The 25,400-nt window shown below is 42.4% G+C and overlaps 1 protein-coding gene across 1 annotated transcript; it reads left to right on the top strand.

Moving 5' to 3' along the window:
* The first annotated feature begins 5,679 nt into the window (after positions 1 to 5,679).
* On the top strand, positions 5,680 to 12,074 carry LOC132389752 (zinc finger protein 229-like). The gene is made up of 2 exons (XM_059962339.1): positions 5,680 to 5,738; positions 8,336 to 12,074. The coding sequence occupies exon 2, from the start codon at positions 8,743 to 8,745 to the stop codon at positions 9,988 to 9,990; it is 1,248 nt and encodes a 415-aa protein (XP_059818322.1). The 5' UTR covers positions 5,680 to 5,738; positions 8,336 to 8,742; the 3' UTR covers positions 9,991 to 12,074.
* The last annotated feature ends 13,326 nt before the right edge of the window (positions 12,075 to 25,400 follow it).

Below are 25,400 nucleotides of genomic sequence, written 5' to 3' on the forward strand. Positions count from 1 at the left end.
AAGTGGTACCAGGATAATTCACAGGGGAAAACTGTGGTTTCTTTACGGTTCCACTAAGTATCACTAAACAAGCGCCTGTGCACAGGTTCATTTCAAGAGGACAAAGTTCGCGATTTGGATTCAAAGCCGTTCCTCAGAATGGTGTCAACTATTTTCCGTTTTTGTGAAGATTTCCAGCATCTTGAGATTCTGCCTGATTTTCCCCGACTGACAGGCAGGTGGCAGTGAGGGGCGATTTCCAACCACAGTTTGAACACCAGACTCACGGGTCTATTTCTGTTGCAAACACGGAACAGCCCGTTTACTCACAGCCTCTCTCTGTGAGGGATGGGATGGTAACTCATCCACTCCTCAGTATAGCAGTTATTGCTTCCAAAGGGACTCCAGAAACAAACATCTGAACCCAGTACAGAAATACTCACTCACACATCATAACCACAGGCAGTTTGATCCCCGAGTCTATTGTACTTGGATCTAAACCTGCGATATCCCAGGATCCAACCACACAGAGTCACACAGCTGAATCTGTCACTCTCTGAACCTGGAATCCTCGTACGCAATCCCTACATCTCACAGTGCGTGGTTTAATCAGGGACTTCCCCAAAACCAAAGCCCAGCACCCCAAAAATTTTGATTCATTGTGAAAAGAGGAATATTCATCTTCCATCTGTGGAAGTACTGTCCTGGGTCAAATCCCAAATACTGACAGGTCTATATGCCCAGTGTTGCCCAGGATTACAACTCAAACAGCAACTCGCCCAGGACTCCTTGTTGCCAGTAATATGCTGAGGTGTCTCGGCCATTCAGAGTTCAAACACCAACACTCCGACATCAACCTGTGGCAGAACGGGAACCTGATGATATTCTGACTGAGTCAGATGTTGGGCTGGAAAACCTGGGGCGGGGCAACTGCAGGCATGTTTCACATTTCACATTGTCTCCACCAGCTAAACTGAACACAATTTATCATTATCCTATTGTTAACTGAGATCATGCACAGCACTATTGACCATCGCATTTCCTGTAGGCTAACAGGAATAAAACAAGTTTAATATCAAATTGAAGTTAAAGTGCCGGAAACTCGGTACATCAGATTGGATCTGTGGAAAGAAGAAACTGTAGAAGATCCAGTGTCGGAACTGGGACTGTCCAAGATGCTGCCCGATCTGCTGAACGGATATAGCATTTTCACTTTTCACTTTATACGATGCACAACTATAAACAGATTACAAGATACTTGTGATGGCCTGAACAAAGTTGCACAAATATAATGCCAATATTCATTAGTTTTCTCTTCAATCCAGTACAGGGATGAGCAGTTAGTACACATAACATCCTCCCCATCCCGCTATCAATCCATTATTTCTGCTTCCAAGCCCCCTTCCGATAAAGATTATCACGGCGGACACTTGGTAAATTCGAAGCTAAAATCGTAATGGCTGTCTTTACACTACCATGTGCCTCATTTAATAAATCTTCTGGTAGACCCAGGTAACAAACACTGATTTCAGAAATAACTCAGTAAGGCAAAATACATCACAATGAAGACAACGGTAGAAGATAAATTGTTGATGTATAAATTGGTGGGATACAAGTGGACAGAGTATCTACAAGGTGGTTGATATATATCATTGAGGAGTTGGGACCCAGGCTGGACAGTGGATGATCAAGATATTTGATATATATCATTGAGATGGTGGGATGCAGGCTGGACAGAGACTGAACAAGATGGTTGATAAATATCATTGAGATGATGGGATACAGACAGGACAGAGATTGAACAAGATGGTTGATACATACCATTGAAGTGGTGGGGTACAGGCTGGACAGAGTTTGAACAAGATGGTTGATATATATCATTGAGTTAGTGGGATACAAGCTGGACAGAGGTAGAATAAGATAGTTGATATATATCATTCAGCTGGTGGGATACAGATTATCCTAGATGGGCAGGGAATTAAGTTGACTTTATTACTTACATCCTTTATATACCTGAGTAAAAATATTTACTTTTCCGTCTGAATATGCAATGTGCAATATCATAATTTATAATAAATAGTATGTACAAAAGTATAACATACAAATACTATTTTGCCAGCATGAATTAATCAGTCCGATGGCCTGGTGGAAGAAGCTGTTGGTCCTGGCTTTTATGCAGCGGTACCATTTCCCGGATGGTAGTAGCTGGGATAGTTTCTGGTTGGGGTGACTCTGGTCTCCAGTGGCTTGAGGTGAAATAGGCTCTGCTGTGCCTTTTTCTCCACGCAGCCGGTATATACAGGCGACGTGAGATCCTCGGTGATGTGTGAAGGAACTTAAATCTATACACCCTATCAACTCCAGATCCATTGATATCAACTGGGGCTTCCCTCTGTCCGTTCCTCCTTCAGTCCACAACCAGCTCCTTTGCTTTTGCTACATTAAGGGAGAGTTTGTTTTATTGACACCAGTGTGTCAGGGTGAATGACTTCTTCCCTGTAGGTTGTCTTATTGTTATCTGAGATTAGGCCAATCAGTGTACTATCGTCAGTAAATCTGATTAGCTGTTTGGAGCTGTGGGTGGCAACACAGTCATGGGTGCCCAGAGAGTAAAGGAGGGGTCTAAGGAGAAGACCCTGGAGGGTATGTGTGCTGAGGGTCAGAGAGAGAGAGCCCACACTTAAAACCTGCCGGCGATCTCACAGTAAGTCCAGATTCCAGCTACACAGGGCAGGGTGAAGGCCATGGAACTTATCCTTGTCGATACTGCACGCCTTCGTATGTTTACTCCTCTGCCCATGACTGCAAGGAACTGCAGAGAACATCAGAGAAACAAGCCTCCACTCCATGGACTCTTCCTACACTTCCCCTCCCTCGGAAAAGCAGGTCATGTACTCAAAGATCCTCACAACTTGGACATTCTTGCTGCAAAACCTGCTCCCCCATCGGAGAGAGATAAAAAAGCCTTAAAGCGCGTAATACCCAGCTCAAGGACGGCTTCCTGTCTGTGGTTATAAGCCAAATGAATGATAAAATGGAATCGGCCTCACAATGTAACTCGACGTGACCCTGCACCATATGTCCATCTGCACTGCACTTTCTCAGCAGTCATAATGCTTTGTTACAGTTATTATTTTGTCGTATATCAGCTCAATATACTGTTGCAACGTATCGATCGGTGTGGATGGTATGTCAGGCAAGATTTTCACTGTATCTCAGTACATGATGAGAATAAACAAATTGCCCATTCTAATTGTGTGGAAATATTAGGCAGACTGGGCTTCTGCTTTGGAACATCAAAAGGAAACTTAACTGAACTGTTGTCATTTCTGAGGAATGCAAATAAATAGAAAAGGTTTCAATCTCGCATTACGATCCGCGGTAACTGTGAACAGGTAACTGGGTCTCCCATATCAATATCTGAATCAGGTTTAATAGCACCGGCATATATCATGAAATTCTTTGCCTTTGCGGTAGCAGTAGAACCTAATTCATAACAGGTGATTTTAACAATTATGAATTACAAAAATATACACATTAAATCGTTAAATTATATAAGTAGTGCAAAAATAAAAATAAAAACTAATAAACTCTTTTAATTGTGTGGAAATTCTGGAGCAAAGCTTAACTATAGTGTACACATTTATGAGGAGCTCAGGAAAAGATAAAATCCTAAATTCTCATTTCAATGGGCCACATATCCAGAAATATTGGCTGCACTTTGTCAGGTCGAAACAGTGGAATAGACTATAAGACCATAAAATATTGGAGCCTAAGTTGGCCATTCGGCCTATCGCGTCTGCTCCGCCGTTCAATCATGGGCTGATCCAATTCTTCCAGTCATCCCCACTCCCCTACCTTCATCCCGTATCTTTTGATGCCCTGTAATCAAGAACCTATCTATCTCAGCCTTAAATACACCGAATGACTTGGCTTCCACAGCCGCTCATGACAACAAATTCCACAGATTTACCACCCACTGACTAAAGTAATTTTTCCGCATTTCTGTTCTAAATGGACGTCCTTCAATTCTGAAATCAGGCCTTCTTGTCCTAGCATCCCCTACCATGGGAAATTAGCTTTGCCATATATAATCGGTTCAGGCCTTTTAGTATTCAGAATGTTTCTATGAGATCCCCATTATTCTCCTGAACTCGAGGGAATACAGCCCAAGACCGGCCAGACGTTCCTCATATGGTAAATCTTTCATTGCTGGAATCATTCTCGTGAATCTTCTCTGAACCCTCTCGAATGTCAGTATATCATTTCTAAAATAAGGATCACAAAACTGCACACAATAGTCTGTGTGATCTCACGAGTGCCCTATAGAGCCTCACCATCGCATCCCTGCTCTTATATTCTGTACCTCTAGAAATGAAAGCCAACATTGCATTTGCCTTCTTCACCACAGACCCATCCTGGAAGTTAACCTTTAGGGCATCCCGCACAAGGACTCCCAAGTCCATTTGCATCTCTGCATTTTGAATTCTCTTTCCATCTAAACAATAGTCTGTCCATTTACTCCTTCCAGCAATTTGCCACTTCTTTGCCCATTCTCCTAAACTACCTAAATCTCTCTGCAGGCTCTCTGTTTCCACAACACTACCCGCTCCTCCACCTATCTTGGTATCATTGGCAAATTTAGCCACAAATCAATTTATGCCGTAGTCCAAAGCATCGACACGCATCGTAAATTTCTTTATTCAGCCTGTAGAGACTCTACACCTTCCAATCCTATGTCATCTCTTTCCAATGATTTAATATTATTTCTTGTACACATGGCCACACCACCTGCTGTGCCCACTCACCTATCTTACTGATACACCTTAAATACTTGGACGTTCAGCTCCCAATGGCAGCCATTCTTTAGCCAAGTTTCACAGATGGTCACAGCGTCACGTTTGCCAATCAGGAGCTGAATTGCAAGATAGTCCATTTTATTCCTTATGCTGCGTGCATTCAAATACAATACTCTCAGTCTTGCATTTGTTGCTTTCTGTTTCAATTGCCCCACGACTCTATTGTCCTGTAACTCATGCCACTAGCTTTGATTACCCTTTACTCACAAGTTTGGGTCGATCATCAGCACGCAGTGCACACCGGATGTGTGACTGTCACTTCGTATAATACATTGATGCAGATGTAAAAGATGATGAGAGGCATTGGTCGTGTGGATAGCCAGAGGCTTTTTTCCCAGAGCTGGCTACAAAAGAAAGATCAGAAGCATTTGGAAACTGGTTGACCGAAAAAAAAGTGGTTAATTTCTGCAAAATACTGCTGGAAATCAACCGATCCGGCAGTAAATGTGGAGAGGAATAGACAAAGTTTAGACCAAGCCCGCTCCGCATGCCGAGTGTGTACTCCTCTGCTTAGTTGCTGCCTGAACTGCAGAGTTCCTCCAGCATTTTGTATGTGTGTGTCCCTGTATTTCCAGCAACTACAGAATCTCCTGTGTTTTACACCTGCGTTTTACTTTGGCATTAGATACACTTTGATATTGAGTATATTGTTTATGGGAGCCGCTTTCCGCGTTAAACCAGCTGCTGATTTTTCTATATACACGAAAAAAATGAGGTATAGACGTTGAACCGGTGCTTGCAGAAATGTTTAATGGCACCGTGATTACCCATAAGGCGCTGCGTTAAAAATTTCCCCGGCGCCGAAGCACCGATGAAATGCGCAGGCGTCAGCGCTGATGACGTCTACGAGTATCACGCATGCGCGTAGTACACCGAAGGCCTTGAAAATTTCTGGTGCAGGTAAGAAAGTTTCTCTGTGTTTTTATCTTAAACACCGACTTCAGGACAATTCCTGTGAAATCCGGTCACCGTGACCCGCAATCCCGGGATAGTCCTGCTCTCGTCCCTCACTCTCAGTCCCACTATCTGTACACGGGCCCCGGGGAGCTTCCGGCTGATGAGGGAATGGGAACCGATGGATCTCTCAGACAGAGCTGAGCTCCAGCTATCTATATGCAAGGATTAGGAACTCGGAGAAAGGGAACAAAATATTTTACATCACCAGTTGAGAAAATCGCCTTTGTTCTACGTCCAACCTCTAACAAGAGAAAATCTGCAGATGCTGGAATTCCAAGCAACACGCACAAAAAACTGGAGGAACTCAGCATTAGTACTCTTTTCCACAGATACTGCCTAGCCTGCTGAGTTCCTCCAGTATTTTGTGTTTGTTGCTTGTTCTCCTCTTGCTCTGGACTTTTCTACCGGTGAGAACATGTTTTGTCCCATTCTCTCTGGGTACATAATGATATCAAACACCTTTGGCTTGGGCAACAAGTGGCTTTCACATCAAAAATATGCCAGACTCCAGCCAGACTACTGCCCTTCCCTTCATATACATTGGCATTGCATTCACTGAGTTCACCACTGTCAGTCATTGGGGGAGGGTTTAGGGGAATATTTTTGTAGAATATAGAAACTGGTGATACCTGTGTGCATTGTGGTGATGCAAAAGTTGCTGGAGAATTTGCAAGTGGGAAGAAGTGGAGTGATATTTGGAAATCTGAATTTTTAAAGTGTAATTTATCAAGCAAACCACATATGGACAATATGCAAATGCTTTGGTGAGAAAATCCTTCATTACCCATTCCAGGCCTGCTACATAGGTTTTGTGAAAGTGCAGATGAACTTGATCGAACCCAGAGGAGATCAAAGTTCCTGTCAACAGTGATTTGCCAGCTATGAAAATGAATACATCTCTATATAAAATTTACTGTGCACATCTTATCACTGGATAAAAAATGCACAGTATCTGCAGACTGATGATTACAAGTTAGAGGGGCTATTGGTGAGAAGGCGGGGAGATCTCCAGTGTCCCTGATGCCCTCACATACAAGATGTGCATCCAGCTGCAGCTTGTAACCCTGCACTTCAATGAGCTGGAACTTGAAATGGATGAATTCCCGATCATCCAGGAGTTGGAGGTGTTGATAGATATGACATGCAGAAAGGTGAGTTACACCCAAGGTGCAGGGCACAGGAAACTGGGTGAGAGTCAGGAAGGGGAATGAGGTTAAACAGGCATCACAGAGTACTCTAGTGGCCATCCCCCACAACAACAGGAAGACTACTTTAGAAGCTGTTGTGGGAATTCCCTGGCAGAGGGCTAATAGGGGAACAGATCAAGAGGTGACTAATATCCTAGTGGTAAGGCTTGCCAGAGGTAGTGGGGGGGGGGGGGGGGCGCGGTGGTTATGTGGTTAAAGTAAGTTGTAGGAGGAATGGGAGCCAGAATGACAGAACAGATAGTGGAGATGGTGAATTAAATTGACTTTATTATATACATCCTTCATATAGATGAGGAGTATAAATATTTACATTATGTTACCATCTAAATGTGCAATGTGTATTGAAATTGTTGTATAATAATTAGTTTGTATATAGGACAGTCAAGAAAGCATAGGAATCAATTAATCAGTCTGATGGCCTGGTTGAAGATGATGTCCTGCAGCCTGTTGGTCCTTTTGCTGTGGTGCTGTGTGCTGGATGGTAGCAGCAGGAACAGTTTGTGGCTGTGGTGAATTTGGTTCCCGATCACCTTTGTGCCCTTTTTATACAAATCCATACGCCTACCATCCCGGCTCCCATCCAAACTTCATTTAAATAGGGAAACTGAGCTCATATTCACCACTTGTGTAGGCATCTCATTCCACACTCTCACGGTCATTTCAGTAAAGACCTTTTCCATATGTTTCCATTAAATTTTCACATTCCCCTCTTACCCATGAACTCTGGTTATTATCCCACCCAGCCTCAGTGGAAAAAAGCTGCTTGCATTTATCCTATCTATACCCTCATAATCGTGTATACTTCTAACAATTTCCCAAAGCTATGTATAATTTCATTGTTTATGTTTAGAGCCTTTTCTAGGTGTATAAGATGATGAGGGACATTGATCGTGTTCATAGCCAGAGGTTTGTTTTCCCAGGGCTGAAATGTCTAACACGAGGGAGCAGAGTTTTACGCTAGGAAATAGGTACCGAGGGGATGTCAGGGATAAGATTTTTACCCAGAGAGTGGTGGGTGCGTGGAATGCACTGCAGGCTATTTGACTGAGAGTGTTTCAGTTACTGTGGGGCCAGGAACCCATCAGCTCAGTGGGAACAGGGATAATACAAATGTCTCTCCAAACTGTGCCAGGCCAGAAATGCTCCATTCTTATAGAGAGAGGCATCTTATAGATACCAGCAGTGTGCCCAGTTAGATGATGAGTTCACTCTCCAACATGTGTTGAACCTCACTGTAACAGTGTGATGTCAGTTCACAGCTTCACAACTCAAGTGATCCCATCTGAAATGGTGTCCTGGACCCACGGATGCATTTTGTTAATCTTTTTACAGGTTCCAAATGACAAGAAATTTCTCTACGGGAATCTAAAACGCACCACGCCAGTTTTGCTGTCTCTGTCCAGATATTTAAGAAGTGGAGCAAGGGATTCACTCGATCATCCTTCCTGCTCAGACTGTGGGGAGGATTTCACTCTATCATCTGACCGACAGGCACGCCTGTCATTTTAAACAGGTGATTCAGATTCATCTGCTCAGACGGTATGAATGGATTCAGTCGGATATTTCAGCTAAAGGGACATCAGCAAGTTCACACTGGGACAATGCCATTCACCTGATCTCTGTGTGAGAAGGGATTCAGTAGGTCTTCCCTCCTGTGAACAAACCTGTCAATTCACACTGGGGAGAGGCCTTTCACCCGCTCAGACTGTGTGAAGGGATTCACTAAGTCATCCACCCTAATGGCTCACCAACGAGTTCACACTGGGGAGAGGCCGTTCACCTGCTCAGACTGTGGGAAAGGCTTCAGCTGCTCATCTAAACTGAAGGTACATCAGAGAATTCACACTGGGGAGCGGCCATTCACCTGCTCAGACTGTGGGAAGGGATTCACTCAGTCATCTGAACTGAAGGTACATCAGAGAGTTCACACTGGGGAGCGGCCGTTCACCTGCTCAGACTGTGGGAAGGGATTCACTCAGTCATCTAAATTGAAGGTACATCAGCAAGTGCACACTGGGGAGAGGCCATTCCTCTGCTCAGACTGTGGGAAGAGATTCACTCAGTCAGCCCACCTACGAGCACACAGGTCAGTTCACACTGGGGAGAGGCTGTTTACCTGTTCATACTGTGGGAAGGGATTCATTTTGTCGACTCAGCTACTGAGACACCAGTCAGCTCACACTGGGGAGAAGCCATACACCTGCTCAGTGTGTGGGAAGGGATTCACTCGGTCATCCGCCCTAATGGCTCACCAGCGGGTTCACACCGGTGAGCGGCCGTTCACCTGCTCGGACTGTGGGAAGAGATTCACTCAGTCATCTCACCTACAAGCACACAGGTCAGTTCACACGGGGGAGCGGCTATTTACCTGCCCGTACTGTGGGGAGGGTTTCACTTTGTCATCTCAGCTACTGAGACACCAGTCAGTACACACTGGGGAGTGGTCGTTCACCTGTTCAGACTGTGGGAAGGGATTCACTCAGTCATCTCAACTGAAGGTACATCAAAGAGTTCACACTGGGGAGCGGCCGTTCAGCTGCTCAGACTGTGGGAAGGGATTCACTTGCTCATCTAAACTGAAGGTACATCAACGAGTTCACACTGGAGAGAGGCCGTTCATCTGCTCAGACTGTGGGAAGGGATTCACTCGCTCATCTGAACTGAAGCTACATCAGCGAGTTCACACTGGGGAGAGGCCGTTCACATGCTCAGTCTGTGGGAAGCGATTCACTCGGTCATTTCATCTGAAGGTACACCAGCGAGTTCACACTGGGGAGAGGCCGTTCACCTGCTCAGACTGTGGGAAGGGATTCTCTTGCTCATCTCAACTGAAGGTACATCAGCGAGTTCACACTGGAGAGAGGCTGTTCAGTTGCTCAGACTGTGGGAAGGGATTCACACAGTCATCCCACCTACAAGCACACCGGTCGGTACACTCTGGGGAGAAGCCATTCACCTGCTCAAGCCTGAATTATACCTCTGAGTAGGCACTATCGTGTAGCATATGCAGTAGCCCATGCATGTTGTCTGCACAGTTGTGAGCATTTCTACTTGTGTGTTTGTGTGCCTGCGTCGCTCTGCCAAAACGCTAGTTGGTGTTGGGGTGCTATTCCACTGTGTTGAATTGACTCGAGTGGAGTTGGGCACGATGGCAACTGCTGAGTTCATCTTGTTGGAGTTGGAGCTAATGGATGTTGAACAAGAGTTACTTTTATTGAAATTACTGCAGCGCAGAAAGAGAGAAGTTTTTCCATTTCTTTGTGCAGTCCATGACGTCCAAGCCGGTCTTGTGGAAATTTCTTTCCACAAATTTGATGCCATTTTCAAGTCTTTATTGTGTGCCGGTGAAGAGTCGTGCAAATGTACATATTTTCTGACTTCCTCACTTACCCTCTCCTCAATTTGTTCCATTTTCCAACTTTGAAACAACAGGATATGCGTAGGAGGAAACTGGCTGCTGCCAAGTAGATCAATCACAGTTCTTGCTGTCTGTGTCACCACAATGCATAGTTACAGTTTTGGGAATGTGCACGTTAGGCTACATTAGGCAAAAGACTCTCTTGGAGGCGCTACATGGAGTCGCTTTCCGGCTTTGCTCTATTCATTTTAAATTTACTTACCACCCCTTTAATATCTTTATCAAAGTGTTTATAACACTTTTATATATTTGAATTTGAATTTTAATCGACTAAAATGGCTTACAGAGGAAGAAAGGCATTAGCTGAAGGCAAGGAAACTGGCAATGGAAATGGGAAGAAAGAAGGTGTCTTTGAACAGCCTAAAAAGTTTCAACTTACTTTACAGGCTATCTCGATTCTTTTGGATGAAAAACTTGATAAAAGATTTACTACCTTGGAAGTATGGCTAAAGGAGAGTGAAGGTAGGTTGGCAACAGTTGAAAAGAAGAACAAAAAACAGCAGCGAGAAATTTAATCGCTTATTACAGCTTGAAACAGAGATCACAAATTGAATTCTTTGGAAAAGAAATTAACTTTGACCACTCATACATTGGAGCAGAATAAAGTCAAGATTATTGATTTGGACAGTCGAAGCCACAGACTGAATTTGCGAATAATAGACACAGTGAGGACATTGAGAGCTGGGATCTTACTCATTTTTTTCTCAATTCTGAATGGAGGTCTTTGGCTCAGAGGTTTTTCTTCTCTTCCTGTACTCGACCGCGCACATCGGGCGCTGAAACCAAAACGATCGAAAGGGTTAAAACCGCGTCATGTAATTCTACGATGTCACAATGGGAATACTAAGGAGCTCTTCATTCCGATTGCTCATCAGAAAGGAGTTACTGAGCATCAGCATCTTAAGTTTCATTTTGTTGAAGATTTTTTGTCCTGAGGTTATGCAAGAAAGATTGCATTTTAAAATGGTGATGTCAGAATTATATCAGAGGAATCTTTGTCCAGCTTTGTTCTAACCATTTCACCTAAGGGTTGCTCTGCCCGACAAATCATTCAAATGCTTTAAATCCGTGAATGAAGCAAAACAATTTCTCGAAGATCTAAGCTTGAACGCAGATGTCTAATGTTTTGAAGATCAATATTTGAGCGTGGATGTCTATGAAATTTACGGTTCCTTTATGTCTGTGTATCTGGTTTATTAATTAACAACCAGCTTATAGATTTGGACACTTTAGAACTTTGCCCTTGGGTTGATTACAGTCGCACTGTGTTTTGACGTACGGACGTTTATTATGTTTCCACGTTAACGTTCCTTTAATTTTTCCTTCATTGTTTTACTTTTTTTATTTTTAGTTGTTTGCTTTTGAAAATCATTAAGACGTTGATTTGCTGATTATTTCCTTTTTCTTGAAATATTATTAAAATTGTATTTTGTGTCATTTTTAAGACCTTTCCTTTTAAAATGGTCTGCAATTGGCTGTTTTTTCTCTAACATCTGCTTGACATTCCTCTCGTAATGTTTTGACAATGGGTGGTTTGTTTCTTATTTTTTTTATTTTGAGAGATTTGCCCTCAAGGGAGACAAGGGTAGGGAGGTTCTTAGATAGTTGTTTGGCTGTCTATTGGCCAGGTTTTTGGTCTTTGTGGTTTGGGGTGGGGGGGGTGGGTAGGGCTATTTTTAGTCTAGTATTTTTTTTGGGCTGAACTGAAACTACAAAAATGTCTGTATTGTCGTAACTTCCGTTTCCTCTTTAAACTATTTTCCCTCTTCCTGATTCGTGAGTTTCCTATGCAATATGGTTAACCCTTTACATACTACATTGTTTATTTAAGGAAAATGGATATTCCTAATTAATTTTGTCATTATTAATATTGTTTCATGGAATACGAACGGTTTGAATCATCCAATTAAATGGAAGAATATTTTTTGAGTTTTTCATAGACTGAATGTTCAGATTATTTTTTGCGCAGGAGACTCATCTGAGTAAGGAGGGTAATCAGCGCTTCCTTAGTTTTCGGAAAGGCCAACAGTTTCACTCTAACTCATCGACTAAGGTGAAAGGTGTTTCTTTTTTTTATAGACTCCTAGATTTCATTTGTTCACTATGATACAATTTCAGACCAATATGATAGACTTCTATTAAACACCGGTTAACTTTATGACAATAAATTAGTTTTGGTTAATATTTATGCACTAAATACTGACTATACTGAATTTAAGCACTTTTTTGCATTTCTTCCCAATTTATATGAATATATGGTAATAATGGGTAGAGATGTCTGAAACGTAAGTCTGTGCCTAATCAGGTACTTACAAACAAATCTGCTATTTTTATTAATTCCTTCTTAGTTGACTCTGGAATTTTAGAAATTAGGAGGTTTTTACATCCTAATGAAAAAGAGTTCTCTTTTTTCTCATGTATATCATAATTACTCTAGATTCCTTTACACCTTTATTGATTTTCGATTAGTTTCATTTGTCACTGCCTGTGAATATGATAACATTGCCATTTCCGATCATGCACCTTTGAAATGATCAGTTAAGTTAACTGATGTAACCTTTGGTACCAAACAATGGCGGTTCAACTCTATTTTACTTCAGGGCTTAAATTTTATTAATTTCATTAAAGGACAGATTGCTTTTTTCTTTTCAACTAACTCAACGGAAGAAATTTTAAGTGGGATATCACGCGATGCCTTTAAAACATATATCCGAGGGTAAATTATTTCACACTCTGCTGGATTGAAAAAAAAATAATTTCAAATTAATAATGAAATACGTACATTGGTTGATAAGATTAAAGAAATTGATAGAAATAATTCTATTTCTCCCCATTTGATGCTTTTTAAAGAGAGAGTTGAACTTAAGATGCAACATCATTTGTTATTAACATCCCCGATTGAAAATCAGTTACTTTATATATTTGTTGATAAATTGGGTAAATTATTGGCTAACCAATTAAAAGCTGCTTTAGCGAAACTTCAGATTAATAGGGTTCTTAAACAGGATGGTACTTTGACGGTTGACCATGACGAAATTAACAAATTTTTTCAAGAATTTTATACCAATTTATACCAATCAGAATTTCCTGAGGATTCTATCATAATGCATGAATTTTTCAGGAAATTAAATATTATGAAATTATCAGTTGATGAACATTTAGTATTAGACACACCCATTACTGAAGAGGAAATAAAGAAAGCAATTTATTCAATGAATTCTGGTAAAGCACCTGGTCCGGATGAGTATACAGCTGAATTTTTAAAATCTTTTTCCGGTTTACTTTCTCCCTGGTTAGGTAAAATTTTTAAAGATGCTTTATTTGTACATAAGTTACCGCAAACATTTTATGAAGCATCAATTTATTTAATTCCCAAAAATGATAAATGATCTTACTGAATGTGCAACAGACAGAACTATATCTTTGTGAATGTTGTATCTAAAATCCTTTGTCAAATATTAGCAATTAGATTGGTGAAGATATTGCCACAAATTGTCTCCGAGCATCAGGCAGGATTTATTAAAAATCATTATACACATTTTAATGTTTGGAGGTTAATGAACATTGTATACATGACTTTATCTAAGACACCAGAATGTGTTATCTCGGTCGATGCCGAGACGGCATTTGATACATTTGAATGGGAATATTTGTTTAAAATACTAGAGAAATTTACTTTTAGCCCAAAATTTATATCTTGGATACAATTGATATAACATATACCTTTGGCGTCTGTTTCACTAATAATCAGAGATCCCCTTTCTTTAGGCTTTTCCAAGGTACTAGACAAGGCTGTCCCTTACTATCAGATATTGGCCTGGAGCCCTTGGCAATTGCTATTCGTGATTCACCCAATATATTTGGTGTTACTCATGGGAATGGGACGCGTAAAGTATCACAATATGCAGATAACCTGTCGCTAGATATTTCTAATCCAGAGTAATCCATTCCTGCAGTAATAACACATCTTGCACAGTTTAGTAGTTTTTCTGCTTATAAACTGAATCTTAATAAAACTGCTTTCCCCATTAAATATGCAAGTCTCAATTTACAGACAGTTACCATTTAGATTGCTTGCTGATTATTTTATTTATTTGGGTGTTAAAATTACTAAGAAGCACAACGATTTATTTAAAGTTAATGTTTACCCTTAATTGATCAGGCTAAACAATTGTTTACTAAATGGTCCCCATTGTCCTTATCCTTGATTGGTTCCATTAATGCTATTAAGATGATTATTTTACCTAAATTTCAGTACCTATTTCAGGCAGTATCAATTTTTATCTCTAACATTTTTTTAATATTATTGATTCTAAAATTTCTGCATATGGATGGCAGAATAGAAATCCCAGGTGAAATTAGAAATAGTTACAGAAATCAAAAAAGGAAGGCGGCTTGGTTTTGCCGGATCATAGTTTTTATTATCGGGCAATTAATATTCGATATTTAATGTTTTGGACACAAGAGTTGAACCTTGAGCATGAGTCTCGACAGGAGTTTTCATTGGCTTCTATGTTAGGGGCTGTGGTTCCCTTTGCACTTACTAAATTTAGTAAGCAAATGGTAATTACAATAATTAAGCATACAATAGGAATATGGTTTCAATTTTGGTACTTTTTTGGACCAAATAAATATATACTGTCAAGTTCTATTATATCTATTTTTTTTTCTTTCAACCATTTAAATTGATCAAGCTTTTCTTTTATTGCAAACAAAGGGAAAATTATGTTTTCGTGACTTATTTATGGATGATTGTTTTATTTCTTTTGAACAGCTTTCTAATATATATAATTCGCCTAGATCACACTTTTTCAGATATATACAGATTAGAAACTTTTTGAATGTTATTTTACCTTCTGTTCCGATATCACATCAAATTGAAGTTACGGGGGAAAAGTTCAAATCCACATCAGAAGAGTTTATTATCATTTATTTATGATTTAATTATGAAAATACACTTGGATACTTCTGATAAAATTAAGAATGAGTGGGAAAGAGAACTTCGGATACCTTTACCTATGCAGAAATGGGAGAAAATTCTTGAACTAGAAAATACCTCTTCAGTGTGTGTCAGACATGCCTTCATGCAATTTAAGGTGGTTCAAAGGGCTCATATGTCCAAGGATAAGTTTGCTCATTTTTACTGCCATTAAATCCTGTTTCTGATGGATGTAATTCCGAGGTAGCTTCCTTGACACATATGTTCTGGTCTTGTCCTCTTCTAAAAAAATATTGGAAGGATATTTTGAGATATTATCTCAGTAGTTCTGCGTATTGATTTACAACCACATCCTACTACCGCAATTTTTGGACGACCGGTGATGGACTCTAGTCATTTATCCTCGTCAGCTTGTCGTCTAATTGCATTTGTTACATTAATGGCCAGCAGATCTACTTTACTGAAATGGAAAGATTCCAATCTCCCTACTACATTTGAATGGTTTTCCCAAACCATAACATGTCTAAACTTGGAAAAAATTAGGAGTGGTACTGTGGATCCTTCGGTTGAATCTGAAGAGACTTTGAGGCCATTTATTCAATATTTTCATATGCTGTAAGTTGACCCTTTCCGAATCTTGTGTAATAAGTTTTTGTTCTTGTATAGACGAGCGGAGTTAACGCCAAATAATTTCAGCCGTTGTAATATGACAGCCCAATTCTGTCTTTTTTTTTAAGTTTAGTGTTTTTTCTAGTTTACGATTTTTTTCTCCTTATATAATATCTCTTTCATGGTTAGTTGCTATGCGATTAGGAGGTTAAACTAAATTTGTCATTTGAAATATGTGCTTTTACGTGTCAACCGTTATTAATGTAATCCCGATCTCTTTGTATCGTTATATAATTGCTATGCTTATTGAATTTGAAACTTAATAAAAAGATTGAAAAAGAAAAGGAAACTGGCTGCTACTAAGTGGACCAATCACAGTTCTTGTCGTCTGCGTCGCTGTGATGCGTAGTTGCATTTTTAGGAATGTACGCGTTAGGCTACGGCATACAGTACAGCCGAGGGTGCAGCGTCGGGTACGCGGCCAAGTAGAGCCTACGGCGTAGACTCGACGGAGAAGAATAATTCTGGCTTCAATGTGTGGGAAGGGATTCACTTTGTCATTTCAACTACAGAGACACCAGCGAGTTCACACTGGGTAGAGACTTTATCAGGAGATTTTCACAGCCAAATCAACCAAAAGTGCATCATTCAGTACACACTGTGGAGAGGTTGTTTATCAGCTGTGAATGAGGGAAGCTATTCACTCATTCATCTAACCTTACGTAACGATCGCTTCAGCTGGCAGTTTAATATACGGGGTGATAGCCCCCCCCCCCCAGCCCGAGCAAACTTAGGCACTCTCATTTGGGTGAATGCTGTGTGATGTGTCCCATGTTGCAGATCAGTACCCCGAAGTAACAAACGATGCACAATATGCAATTAAACGATTGAGCTCTATAATACTTATTTTGACTATAGGGTTAGTAAAGAAACTGAAAAAAAGGAAAAAGGGCCCGCTCTCTCCATTCACGTCTTCTCATCTCTCGCCAGCAAAAAACCGTGAAAATCTCTCTTCCAGGCTCACAAGAAAGAATATTTCTGTCATTGCATAGCCCCACACTCGAAAACCCTATTTCCTCTAGTCTTACCCTAAACATTGCTGCTACAGAGAAACCATTACCTCAGCAGCGAAACATTACAGAGAGGCCGTTACTTTAGCAGTGAAACCTTACTGCGTGTTACACTTACCACACACTACCGGTTCACACTGGGAGAACGTTTCAATCAGCTGCATGCTGAATATTTATTCATCAGCGTTGCTGAATGCAAATTCGAGAGTGAGTGTCGGTGCTGAACTCTGCAATTATTGCTGCTGCTCACCAGGCATGGGAGGAGTTTCTTCTGCTGCATAGTCACCTTTAATGGGACTAGACCTGTGACAAATAAATCAACTCTATATTAAACACTGTCTCCGGTACTTAGTGAATTTATAACACACCTAGTGTAGAGCAGAGAGTCAACTCAGGCCGCTGGGCCTTGCCAGTGATTCTGTTCCACAGCAGATCTTTCAAATCCTCCCCTGTTGTTCACCTCTCACTGTCCCTGTGAATGAGTTCCAAACAGTCACCACTCTGTGGGTGAAAGGTTCCGCTTGAATTTCCTGCAGACTGAAGAAGTCGAGCTGACTGCAGTTCTGTCTGAGATGTTCTTCGCCCCTCAAATCTCTATGCATCACAAAGAGGAAGTAGAATTTTAAAGCTAAGGTGAAAAAACCGTGGCTGTTAAGAAAAACCAAAGAGAGGGCATAGAGCAAAAATCACTAGTATGTTGAAGGATTGAGAAGATTTTAAAAACCAACAGAATGCAACTAAAATAATTAAGAAGGAAAAGATGTAACACTTCAGTGAGCTAGCCGGTAATATTAAAGAGGATACCAAATGTTTCTTCAGGTAATTATAGTGTAAAAGAAAGGGAGAAGCGGATGACGAACCACTGAAAAATTATGATGGAGAGGTAGTAATGGGCTCGGAGTGCAAGGTCATGCCAGATGAACTGAATAAGTCTTGTACATCACTCCTCTCGAAGACACCGGCAGGAATACGGAAGTACCAGATGTCAGTGGTCAGAATGTGTAAAGTTACGTTACTCGGGAGAAGGTTCTTGGAAACTGATATGGTCTGAAGGTAAACAGGTCACCTGTACCATATAGTATACACCCCAGAGATCTGAAGGAGGTGGCTGAAGAGATGTGGAGGCATTAGCAATGATTTTTCGAGGATCGTTAAGGAAATAAAATCCTAAGAAGTTTTTTTCCACCTTCACTACTCCCCCTCTCGCAGCTTCACCTATCACCGACCACTTACTCTACCCTTTTCACCCCCCCCCACTTACTCTACCCTTTTCACCCCCCCCACTTACTCTACCCTTTTCACCCCCCACTTACTCTACCCTTTTCACCCCCCCCACTTACTCTACCCTTTTCACCCCCCCCACTTACTCTACCCTTTTCACCCCCCCCCACTTACTCTACCCTTTTCACCCCCCCCACTTACTCTACCCTTTTCACCCCCCCCACTTACTCTACCCTTTTCACCCCCCCCCACTTACTCTACCTTTTTCACACCCCCCCACTTACTCTACCCTTTTCACCCCCCCCCACTTACTCTACCCTTTTCACCCCCCCCACTTACTCTACCCTTTTCACCCCCCCCCACTTACTCTACCCTTTTCACCCCCCCCCACTTACTCTACCCTTTTCACCCCCGCACTTCTTCCTCTGACGTCTCACGTTTTTCCCCCCAGTCCTGATGAAGGGTCTCGGCCCGAAACGTCGACTGTTTACCATTTCCCATATATGTTGCCTGGACTCCTAGGGTCCTCCAGCATTTTGTGTATGTGTTGCTTGGATTCCCAGCATCCACAGAACGTTGCAGTTGATACTGATAACAGACAGATAGTTTAGAGCAAAGCTGCAGTCTGTAAAAGGTCTTCGATAGGTTTGGAGAACGGACAACGAAGTCGTGGATGAGATGTACGGAATTGTATAGTGTATGCAAATGTACGGTCATGTACAATTGTGGAAGGAATAAGGGCGTAGAGAAAAAATAAATAAATGTGAGAAATTTCAAAAATCAGAGGTGCATAAATACTTGGGAATCCTTGAGCAGGAGTCCTTAAAGGTTTGCTTGCAGATTGAATCGATGAAGGATGACAACTGTAATGTTAGCATATAATAACAAGGGCGTGACACTGTAGCTTTAAAACGCATTGGTCAGATCGCTCTTGGTGAATTGTGAACAGTTTACAACCTGCGAAAACAGATGTGCTCGTATTGGAGCGGGTCCGGAGAACGTTCACGGGAATGCCGGGCCTTCCAGTTCACGGGAATGCCTTCTGCCGACTGCGTAGGATGACGAGTCTATCGGGACCCTGAGGACTTGCGGAAACTGTGTGGTGGTTTCTTTTCAACTTATAGTCTGTTAACTTCTTTGGACTATTTTTATTGTACCCATGGTCTGTTTTTTTTTAATCAATTTGATGTTGTCTACACTGTTGTAAGTATACATTAGATATAACTATGTGTAACTATGTGGTTTTGTGTAGGTCTTGTAGCTTTAGTTTTTGGTTTGTTGGGTGGTAGAGTTGGTCTCTTGGTGTGTCTGGGTCGTCTTGTTTTGTCTGGTGGATTTGGTTCTCCTTTCCGGGAAACACGCTAAGAAGGTAGCGCGATATTAATACACAGCTGCCTCTCTGGACTCTGGAATTGGGGATTACCAAACATTATGTAGATTTTCTGGTGTAGTCTGTTTTGTCGTGTGTTTTTTGTGATATCATTCTGAAGAGACTTTAGTAATGCAGCTCTGACGTCATTTCCGCCCGGAGAGGGCGGGCGCTGAGGATTAAATGCCAGCGCCGCGAAGTTTGAATAAACTAGTCTCAAAATGACTTACCGAATGCGTGTCGTTGTCTCTCGCTCTGTATGTAGTACATCGCTACATTGGTGACCCCGACGGTCCAAACGGAATTTGGACCAAAGATGACCGACTCTTCATCTATTCACGCAGTTTCCACTGAATCCAGCAACGCTGCGAATTATTGTTGGTCACTTAAGCGAAAAGCCTCGGATACTGAGTACAAATGAAAACCATTAACAAAATATTTTAACTTAGTTGCACTATTGCAAAGCATCAGCACCATTATGCAATTAAATATAATATATTCAATAAAAGTTAATTTGTCGTTTTTCCAAATTCCTACCTGATACAAGTAGTCTGAAATTATATTTGTGTTAATCGTCAAGCAGTCTATCATAAACAAAACAATTCTGAGGAAGCAACACTTTAAAAAAATGTTGTCCAGTGAGATGACAGGACAGTTAGTCTGAGCTCAGTGGTCAGGAATATGTCCGGGTGTATTAAGGGTGAGTTTTTTGGGTACTGTAATTGGGGAGGATGATGAAGTAGGATAAAGTCAGCAGGATTCCTTTACAGGAAATAGTGTCTGACAAATCTCTTGGAATATTTTGAGGAAATAACAGGCAAGATAGATAAAGCAGAGGTAGTGGATGTTGTTTGCTTGGATTTTCAGATGATCTTTAACAAGGTACCCCATGCAAGGCTGGTTCAGAGAGCAAGGAGACATGGGATCCAAGAGGACGTTGCTTTGTGGATCCAGAACTGGCTTGCCACAGAATGCAAAGAGTGGTTGTAGACGGGTCATATTCTGCATGGAGGTCGGTGACCAGTGGGGTGCCTCAGGGATCGGTTCTGGGACCCCTACTCTTTGTGATTTTTATAATTGACCTGAATGAGGAAGTGGAGGGATGGTTTATTAATTTTGCTAATGACACAAATGTTGTGGGTGCTGTGGATCGTGTGGAAGGATGATAGAGGTTACAGTGGGACATTGACAGGATGCAAAACTGGGCTGAGAAGTGGCAGATGGAGTTCAACCTAGATAAGTGTGAGGTTGTTCATTTTGGCAGAATACAGCATTAATGGTAAGACTCTTGACAGTGTGCAGAATCAAAGGGATCTTGGGGTTCCAGTCCATAGGACACTCAAAGCTGCAACACAAGTTGACTCCGTGGTTAAGAAGTCGTGCGGCGCATTGGCCTTCATCCACCATTGGACTGAGTTTAAAAGTCGTGACTTACTGTTGCAGCTATATAGGACCCTGATCAGACGCATTTTGGAATATAGTGCGCAGTCCTGGTCGCCTCACTACAGGAAGGACGTGGAAGCCATAGAAATGTTGCTGAGGCGATTTACAACGATGTTGCCTGGATTGAGGAGAATTCCTTATGAGAAGAAGTTGAATGAACTCGGCCCTTTCTCCTTGGAGTGACGGTGGATGAGAGATGACCTGATAGAGGTGTACAAGATGATGAGAGGCATCGATCATGGGGTTTGTCAGAGGCTTTTCCCCAGGGCTGAAATGACTACACGAGAGGGCACAGTTTAAATGTGCTTGGAGGTAGGTACAGAGGAGATGTCAGGGGTAAGATTTTTACGCAGAGAGTGGTGAGTGTGTGGAATGGTCTGCCGGAGGTGGTGGTGGAGGCCGAAATGAGAGGGTCTTTTAAAAGACTCCTGGATAGGTATATGGAGCTCAGAAAAATAGAGGGCTATGAGTAAGCTTAGGTATTTCAAAGGTTTGGCACAGCTTTGTGGGACGAAGGGCCTATACTGTGCTGCAAGATTTTCATGTTTCTATGTTTCCAAGTTGCTGCATGTGAGGCTGCCTAACAAGATGACAGCTCATGAAGTTACAGGGAAGATACGTGTTTGGATCGAAGATTGGCTGACTGACAAGGGAGAAAGCGTCAGAATAATATGGGCATTTCTGTTTTGCTGTCGGTATCTCATGGTGTTCTGTAGGGGTCAGTATTGAGACCGCATCTTTTCGTGTTAAATCTGAATGATATGGATAACGGAATTGATACCTTGGTGACGAACTTTGGAGTTGATACAAGGATACGTACGGGGCTTCGAGAGAAGTGGGAGTCTGCAGAAAGACTTCGATAGGTTTGGAGAACAGGCAACGAAGTGGCGGATGTAACACTGTGTATGCAAGGGAACGGTCATGTACAATTTGTAGAAGGAATAGGGGCGTAGAAAAAAAATGGGAGGAAATTCAAAAATCAGAAGAGCATAGGTACTTGGGAGTCCTTGAGCAGGAGTCCCTGTTGTTTTGCTTGCAGATTGTGTTGATTAAGGATGGCAACAGTAATGTTAGCATATAAGAGCAAGGATGTGACACTAGCTTTAAAACGCATTGGTCAGATCGCTCGGTGTATTGTGAGTTGTTTCCGACCTGTTATCTGAGAAAATGCTACTCTCGTATTGGGGCTGGTCCGGAGAAGTTTCACGAGGGTGATTCCAGGAATGAAATGGTTAAGTGTGAGGAGCATTAGACGTCTTTGACCCTGTTATTCGCTGGTCTGGAAGAAAGAGAGGGGATCTCATTGAAGACTATTAAATATTGAAAGGCCTCGACAGAGTGGCTGTGAAGAAGATGCACCCTGTACTGTGTGAATCTGGGACCAGAGGACAGCCCTCAATGTATAGGGCATCCACTGACAGCAGAGATGAGGAGGAATTTTAATCTTTAGAATTCATTCCCATGTAGATAGGGTGGTGAAGAGGGCTTTTGGAACGCTGGCCTTTATAAATCAAAGCATTGAGTACAGAAGTTGGGATGTAATGCTAAAGTTGTACAAGGCATTGGTAAGGCCAAATTTGGAATATTGTGTGCAGTTCTGGTCACCGAATTATAGGAAAGATATCAATAAATTAGAGAGAGTGCAGAGACGATTTACTAGGATGTTACCTGGGTTTCAGCAATTAAGTTACAGAGAAAGGTTGAACAAGTTAGGTCTCTATTCATTGGAGCGTAGAAGGTTGAGGGGGGATTTGATCGAGGTATTTAAAATTTTGAGAGGGATAGATAGAGTTGACGTGAACAGGCTGTTTCCATTGAGAGTAGGGCAAATTCAAACTAGAGGACATGATTTGAGAGTTAGGTGGCAGAAGTTTAAGGGAAACACGAGGGGGTATTTCCTTACTCAGAGAGTGATAGCTGTGTTGAATGAGCTTCCTGTAGAAGTAGTTGTGTCATTTAAGGTAAAATTGGATAGGTATATGGACAGGAAAGGAGTGGAGGGTTATGGGCTGAGTGTGGGTAGGTGGGACTAGGTGAGATTAAGTGTTCGGCACGGACTAGGAGGGCCAAGATGGCCTGTTTCCGTGCTGTGATTGTTATATGGTTATATATGTGAACGGAGTAGCGGTCAAGTCATTGAGTGTATTTTAAATGGATGTTCAAAGATTATGGGGAGAAGGCAGGAGAATGGGGTTGAGAGAGATAATCAATTGGACACGAAGGAATGGCGGAGCAGACTTGATTGGCTGAGCGGCCTCTGTCCGATATCTCATGGCTCATGGTCTGAAGAAGAGGCCAGTGAGGTTTCATTAGGATTAGGGTATTCACGCCTGGATTATTGTATTCAGTTTTGGTCATTCTGCACAAAATGCTGGTGGATCACAGCAGGCCAGGCAACATGTAATGGGAGAAGCACTGTCGACTTTTCGGGCCGAGACCCTTCGTCACTGACAGTGCTTCTGACAGTGCCACCAGCATTTTGTGTGTGTTGTTTGAATTTCCAGCAGCTGCAGATTTCCTCCTGTTTGGTCATTCTGCTACAGGAGAGAGGACGTCATGCTGGAATGAGTGCAGGGGAGGTTTACGAGAATGGTGCCGGTACTCGAGGGATTGAGTTCTGGAGAGAGGTTGGACAGGTTGGGATTTCACACCTTGAAGTGCAGGAGATTGAGGTGACCTTATGCAGGCGTTCCAAACCATGAGGGTACAGAAATGGGGTATATGCACAGTCCTTTTCCCCACCTTTGTGGAATCAACAACCAGAGGGCACTGGTTTAAGTTGAGAGAGGATTGACTTAATACGGATCGCAGAGGGAAATTATTAATCCACTCTCCCTTCCGGTTCATTGTTTAACTAACACGATGAGCGCACTCTCAGGTTGGAGGAGCAACACCTCATATTACATCCGGGTAGTTTACTCCTCAATGACATGAACATCGATATCTTTAACTTCTACCTCTACCTTTTTTTTTCATCAACCCACACGCCTGTCTCCTCCATCCTGTCTCCACTCTTCCCCACTGCGGATTGTCTCTCTCTCGTTCCGCTTTTACTTTTTCCCCCCATTATCCACTCTCCTATCCTATCAGATTCCTCTTTGTTCAACCCTTTGCATTTTCCACCTGCCAGCTCACAGCGTCTCACTTCATCTCCCACCTCCCCCACCCACTCACCTTCACTCTTATCAGGCTTCACCTATCACCTACCAGCTTGGACACTTTCCGCTCCCCGCACCATCTTATTCCGGCTTCTCCCCACTTCCAGTCCCGATGAAGGGTCTCGGCAGGAAATCTCTGTTTTGCTTTATCCCCCTCTATAGAAGCTACCGGATCTCCTAACTTCCTCCAACATTTTGTGTCTGTTACTCTGCATCTCCAACATCTGCAGAATCTCATCGGGACAGAGTGCAGAAAGCAGAGACTACATCGGGTCTCACTAATGTCGAGGAGGCCACAACTGGAAAACTGGAAACAGTAGATGACCACAACAGTCCCGATGTTGAGAAGTTGCCTCATATAGAAGGACAGTTTGGGACCCTGACTCGTGATGAGGAGAGAGGTTATCGGCAGGTCTGGCACTTCATCCACTTGCAGTTGGCTTCCAGCCCCGACACCCCTCCTTATCGCTGTAAACCTCCCCCTTTTGTGGACAACACTGCCACTTGGTGGTGATTTGCCGCAATAACAGGACACACTGATTTGTGGACTCCATTGTCACCAGGTGGCGCTCTGCCGCAATAACGCTGAGAGACAGAAATGTGACGCTCAGCTGCTGAAATGTTTATTCAAGATTCAGGGTTGCTTAATTCCATTTTCAGCTGACACGTGTAAATGAGGTCGAAATAATTATTACTCCGGCTCCAGAGCAACACAACAACACAACAGTAACAACAGATTATATACCGTGCACGGATTGATTGTATGTTCATAAAGTGAATAAAAACGGGGTGGGTGAAGAAGGATACCTATGGTCCACACTGTCAGGGTGTTGAGTTCACCAGGAGACAAAGACTGCAAGGACGAGAGGTTTTCTGTTGACTAATACACTGTGTGTGGACCCCGCTGGCAATTCTGGTGTTGTGTCCCGAATCGAGACAAACACCACGCTGCCCACTCCACCAACAACACGGCACAGCCGGACACATAACAGGGGACTTTACATCTCACAACACTGGATTGAGTGATGAAACCCGTGATTAATGTTGTTGTCCCTCCGAAATCATAAGGAACGCCCAATAAGGTGCTTTTAAATGTGAGCGCACCACCACAGGTGACGTCACGACGACCCCCCCCCCGCTCCTGACACCGTGATCTGCCCTCACGTGCGC

The sequence above is a fragment of the Hypanus sabinus genome, unplaced genomic scaffold (genome assembly GCF_030144855.1).
Source record: "Hypanus sabinus isolate sHypSab1 unplaced genomic scaffold, sHypSab1.hap1 scaffold_647, whole genome shotgun sequence".
Taxonomy (NCBI): Eukaryota; Metazoa; Chordata; class Chondrichthyes; order Myliobatiformes; family Dasyatidae; genus Hypanus; species Hypanus sabinus.

Coding starts and splice junctions, on each gene's coding strand:
- LOC132389752 (XM_059962339.1), top strand. CDS start 8,743: ATGGCTCACCAACGAGTTCACACTGGGGAGAGGCCGTTCACCTGCTCA.